Here is a 6,136-nt window from a genome sequence, read left to right on the forward strand (position 1 = left end):
ACAATGTTTAAAGATGTCAAGATGAATACTTTCCCCGGCTGTTTTGAAACTGGCTCACAATTTTGCATCTCTGTTAATATAATTGAAAAAGAACGGGGATGATATTATTTCTCCAAAATAGGAATAATGGGGCAGATCCAAAGACTGGACTGATTTCAATGAGGTTAGGATCAAATGTGCAGGACTTGATCCTGCAAAGCATTTGCTTAAGTTTAAGCACATGAGTAGTCCACAGTGAAGAAACAACCACCGAATGCTATGGTACTACTCACATGTTTCAATACTCTGCTTGATTAAGGCCTTAGTAAGGGACTAATAAGAGTATAGGCAAATATTGTATAGGCTAGTGCGATGCAAGCGTTCCGGTTCTGTTCAATACTTTCATCTATGATTTAGATAATGGCACAGACAGTACACTTATAAAGTTTGCGGAAGATACCAAGCTGGGAGGGGTTGCAAGTACTTTGGAGGATAGGATTAAAATTCAAAATGATCTGGACAAACTGGAGAAATGGTGTCTAGTAAATAAGATGAAATTCAATAAGGACAAATGCATACTACTTCACTTAGGAAGGAACAATCAGTTGCACACATACAAAATGGGAAATGACTGCCTGGGAAAAAGGACTGCAGAAAGGGATTTGGGGGTCATAGTGGATCACAAGCTAAATATGAGTCAACAGTGTAACACTGTTGCAAAAAAAGCAAACATCATTCTGGGATGTATTAGCAGGAGTATTGTAAGCAAGACACGAGAAGTGATTCTTCTGCTCTACTCCATGCTGATTAGGCCTCAACTGGAGTATTGTGTCCAGTTCTGGGCGCCACATTTCAGGAAAGATGTGGACAAATTGGAGGAAGTCCAGAGAAGAGCAACAAAAATTATTTTAAAGGTCTAGAAAACATGACCTATGAGGGAAGATTGAAAACATTGGTTTGTTTAGTCTGGAGAAGAGAAGAGACATGATAACAGTTTTAGAGTACATAAAAGGTTGTTACAAGGATGAGGGAGAAAAATTGTTCTTCTTAACGTCCGATGACAGGACAAGAAGCAATGGGCTTAAATTGCAGCAAGGGCGATTTAGGTTGGACATTAGGAAAAACTTCCTAACTTTCAGAGTGGTAGAGCACTGGAATAAATTGCCTAGGGAAGTTGTGGAATCTCCATCATTGGGGATTTTTAAGAGCAGGTTGGACAAACACCTGTCAGGGATGGTCTAGATAATACTTAGTCCTGCACTGAGTGCACGGGACTGGACTAGATGACCTCTCAAGGTCCCTTCCAGTTCTTTGATTCCTCACATCGCTCTGTCAATGCAATAGAATTGCATAAGCACTCCTTGCTATTTCATGTCCAGGACTCACTTTTAGCACAGATGTCTTAATGCTTGAATTCTGCTAGTGTATGTGGTGGGTTGTGCAGAGAGAGGAGACCAAGCTTGTTTGAATTTAGGTCCCTGGAGCTGAATATCTTAATCCTCAGTTGGGTAGGATGGATTTAACCAAAGCTAGTTCCATTGTTAAATCTGGACAGTCTTTCTAAATTATGCTCACATCCAAACTGAACCTTCTGAGGACACCCTTCAGCATATCTGTTCCCTGCTTAATTAGATGCTGGCTACAGTTTGTTTAGTGCCTTCAATCTTGATATTTTTCATTTTGTTTACTTTAGCTGGCTGAGACAGATTACCCTACTAAATATATAAGATGGTAATTAGTTTAATAGCATTAGATTTATAGATCTGTTCAATAACAACTCATTATTGGCTAAACTAATCCTGTAATGTACACTAACTTAATTATTTCATATATGCTGAAGTAAATATAAAACAGTAGTGTGTCAATGTAACCCTTAACATAATGTCATCTGACTCATTACACTGGAATCAAGAAAACATATGCTGCCTGGAATCTAAAAATAACATATAATAGCAAAAATAAAGATTGCGGGTAATAAAATAAATTATGTCATCCTATTTTCACCCTACAAAGGAAGATACAGAACAAGTTTCAGATTCCAAGTTACTGTCTATTAACTGCAGTTCTGGTCAAACACTACAGGTCTAGCACAAGGATGGTCTGATGGTTAAGGCTGTGGACTGGGACCCACGAGAAGTAGGTTTCTATTCCCTGCTCTGTCACAAACTCCATGCGTGACACTCATGAACTCACTAATCTTTCTGTGGCTCAGTTCCTCATCTGTAAAATGGGGATAATCATCTTTCCTTTGTCTGTTTTGGTTGTAAGATCACTGGGGCAGAAACCCTGTAACTATATCTGGATGATGGGATGGATTGCACCCTCAGCAAGTTCACAGATGACACTGAGCTGGGGGGAGACGTAGATACGCTGGAGAGTAGTGATAGGGTCCAGAGTAACCTAGACAAATTGGAGGATAGGGCCAAAAGAAATCTAATGAGGTTCAGCAAGGACAAGTGCAGAGTCCTGCACTTAGGAAGGAAGAATCCCAGGCACCGCTACAGGCTGGGGACCAACTCATTAAGCAGCAGTTCTGCAGAAAAGGACCTGCGGATTACAGTGGATGAGAAGCTGGATATGAGTCAACAGTATGCCCTTGTTGCCAAGAAGGCTAATGGCATATTGGGCTACAATAGAGGAGCATTGCCAGCAGATCAAGGGAAGTGATTACTCCCCTCTATTTGGCATTGATGAGGCCACATGTGGAGTATTGAGTCCAGTTTTGGGCCCCCCACTACAGAAGGAATGTGGACAAATTGGAGGGACTCCAGCGGAGGGCAACGAAAATGATTAGGAGGCTGGAGCACATGACTTATGAGGAGAGGCTGAGGGAACTGGGATTATTTAGTCTGCAGAAGAGAAGCGTGAGGGGGGATTTGATAGCAGCCTTCAACTACCTGAAGGGGGGTTTCAAAGAGGATGGAGCTTGGTTGTTCTCAGTGGTGGCATATGACAGAACAAGGAGAAATGGTCTCAAGTTGCAGTGGGGGAGATGTAGGTTGGATATTAGGAAACACTACTTCACTAGGAGGGTGGTGAAGCACTGGAATGGGTTACCTGGGGAGGTGGTGGAATCTCCATCCCTAGAGGTTTTTGAGGCCGGCCTTGACAAAGCCCTGGCTGGGATGATTTAGTTTGGGTTGGTCTTGCTTTGAACAGGGGTTGGACTAGATGACCTCCTGAGGTCCCTTCCAACACGAGTTTTCTATGATTCTATATACAGCACCTAGCACAAGGTGGCCCTGATCTCAGTTACAGAATACTAACTCAAAAGATAAGAAGTCCTACTTTAAAATAAGTTAACCCTGCAAAATACAGGGTGCCTGCTGGATAGTGCTAGTTGTAAGCCTGTCCTGCCAACAATGTTTATTTTCCCCTTCTCTTCCTGGGGACCCCACAGTCCTGGTGTCCCTAACTCTCCCCCCCTCCAGAAGCTTAACAAATAAACATGATTACTAGAGTAGGTCGAAAGTTTTTAAATGACAAAAAGGGTGTCAACAAAAGTAGAAATTCCATCGGAAGTCCATTGTTAACGAAATATTTGGGGGAAGTGGTTGTCAAAAACAGGTCCTCCCAAAACCCAAGCAACTCCCCACCCCCCCAAAAAATATTTGGAAACCATCATTTTTTGAAAATAAAATTATGAAAACCTCAAAACATTGCAAAAATATTGGGGTTTTTCCCCAAAAAAATGTGTGCACAGGAGACAGAAGCATTTCCCAACGAGCTTTTCCAGAGAAGTCATCCCTCACGCCAGTGACAGGAAGGTAGCACTCCACACCCAGAACATCTTTCCTCTCTCCTTTCTACCTTTTTTCTTCCCAGGTGTTTTGCTCTGATGAGGGAGACAAACTGCGGATGCTCCCTCCCTTCCCTTCCCGCCTTAGCAGGGGGACTGCCGCCTGCACAGATCCGTCCCAGGGACTGGGACACAGAACTCCAGGGGAGGTCCCTCCCGCAAGCAGTGGGCCCAGCCCGGTGAGGTGCTGGCCCCCCACCTCACCGAGTTCAGTGGGATCGGGCCCTTTCTGAAGGAAGTTGGGGGGAGGGGAAGCCGGCGGGGACAAGTTTACTCACCAGTCCTCAGGGGCTCAGACCTGCACCCCAACTAAATCATTGGCAAAACAGCTCCCAGTGAGTCTAGTGGGTCAGGCCCTAGCCCCGCACTCCTCCCTCTCCCCCGGAGAGGAGCCGGTGGGGAGGGGGTGTGAGTCGCAAGCCGAAGTTAGTCCCCAGCAGAGCCAGTGCAACTCGGAGCGTCCCTGCAGCTGCCGCGCGGACTGCATGGGGCCGGGTACTTGCCTTGGTGCCCAGCAGGATCCGGATCTCCTGCCTGTACTTCTGCTGCTCCAGGATGCTCAGCAGGTGCTCCTGGAAGACGCCGATGCGGGTAAAGAAGTGCTCGTTGTCCCAGCAGCCCTCCATGTTATCGAAATCCACCCCCAGGGCCAGCAGGAACCGGACGCTGCGCGGCTGCAGGGCGATCTGCTGGGGTCGGCAGAGCAGGGCTGCCCGGTAGCGCTCGTCCAGCAGCGTCAGCTTCAGCACCTTGCCCGAGCGGACAGCGACCAGCGCGGCCGTCAGCCCCACGGGGCCAGCCCCCACGATCAGCACCGAGACCCTCGCCCTCCAGTGGCGGAGCCTGTCCACGCTCACCTTCACCGCCACGTACAGCAGCACGGCCAGCAGGGTGCTCAGCGCCGTGTCCAGCGCCAGGCGCTCGTACTGCGCGTCCAGGCGGCCGCCTGCCTCCTCCATGCTCCCCGCGCGGCCAGCAGACCCCGGCGCCGGGGCAGAGGAGCGGCTCTCCCGGTCCCCTCGCTGCGCGCCCCAGCCCAGGCTCCAGGGAAGCGCCAGCCCAGGCGCGCACGCCCTGGCAGCGGCGGATCCTCCTGCTCCTCCCGCCCCGGCGGTCACTCCCCCTGCTGCACCGCTCGCCTCTACTCCTCGTTCCCTGTGGCTCCCAGCATTATCCCCCCTCCTGTTTCCTGGTGAAACCAAGGGCCCTCCTCCTCCACTAGGGAGCCAGGATAAACAATGGAGGAGGTGCCACCTAGTTCCCTTTTCCCTTGGGTGGGTGGTATCCCTACCCCAAGGGGTCAGTGCGGCAGGGCGACGTGGGGTAGGCGGGGAGCTTTGGCGGAAAGCCATGCTGGATCTATCCAGCTGATTTGTGGGGGCCAAGCCCTGAAATTGTACAGTCAAAACCAGAGATCAAGTCAAGTTAGGCAGCTTCTGCTGCGCCAGGGAACGCCAGCCGCGTCCCGGAGCAGGAGGGCTGCTAAAGAAAACCACGTTTCGGTTCCGAGCCCTCACTTTCTACCGTCTAAATAGAGCCAGTCTAGTTCCTCCCTCCCCCCAGTTCCAGACCCTGACACATCCCCGCACATTAACATGGCAAAAATCCAGATCCGGCCCTTGGCTGCCTCTGGCTCCTCCCTGGCAATTGTTGGCTCCAAAGTATACACAAGTGAAACTGCTCTTCCTTCAGGGGACAGGTCTGTACTGCAACCTGCTAGAGTGGCAAATCTCACTGGCAAACTGCCGGTCTGGTCTGTGGACCCTGCTCGATGAAGACACTTTTTCATCCTTGCAACATTTCACGGTCTAAACCAGGGGTAGGCAACCTATGCACACGTGCTGAAGGCGGCACACAGGCTGATTTTCAGTGGCGCTCACACGGCCCGGGTCCTGGCCACCAATCCGGGGGCTCTGCATTTTAATTTAATTTTAAATGAAGCTTCTTACACATTTAAAAAACTTTATTTACTTTACATACAACAATAGTTTAGTTATATATTATAGACTTATAGAAAGAGACCTTCTAAAAATGTTAAAATGTATGACTGGCACGCGAAACCTTAAATTAGAGTGAAGAAATGAAGACTCGGGCACGCCACTTCTGAAAGGTTGCCGACCCCTGGTCTAAACAGAGAAACCATATTTAGCAATTAGGAGTGCACTCAAGAATCTAGACGGGCGTTGCAAAGCGATGGAGTAGCAGCACCAAAAGGTACATACAGCACCTGGAGCCTGCGGGATCCAACAACTTTTTCAGGTTATTGGTTGGTTTTTTAACCCTCCCACCTCATATTGATGACTCGTACTCAGATTTAGGAGCAGATTCTCCATTTTGAGGATGCAACTTTGTAGCAGA

General features: G+C 48.4%; 1 protein-coding gene across 1 annotated transcript in view; it reads right to left on the bottom strand.

Moving 5' to 3' along the window:
* The window catches only part of LOC117886749, a 40,218-nt gene extending 35,481 nt beyond the window's left edge, over positions 1–4,737 (bottom strand). Inside the window, exon 1 of the mRNA XM_034788794.1 lies at positions 4,282–4,737. Within this exon, the coding sequence (XP_034644685.1) occupies positions 4,282–4,737 (456 nt within the window). The remainder of the gene's footprint in view (positions 1–4,281) is intronic.
* Positions 4,738–6,136: the final 1,399 nt, after the last annotated feature.

The sequence above is a fragment of the Trachemys scripta genome, chromosome 13 (assembly GCF_013100865.1).
Source record: "Trachemys scripta elegans isolate TJP31775 chromosome 13, CAS_Tse_1.0, whole genome shotgun sequence".
Classification (NCBI taxonomy): Eukaryota; Metazoa; Chordata; order Testudines; family Emydidae; genus Trachemys; species Trachemys scripta.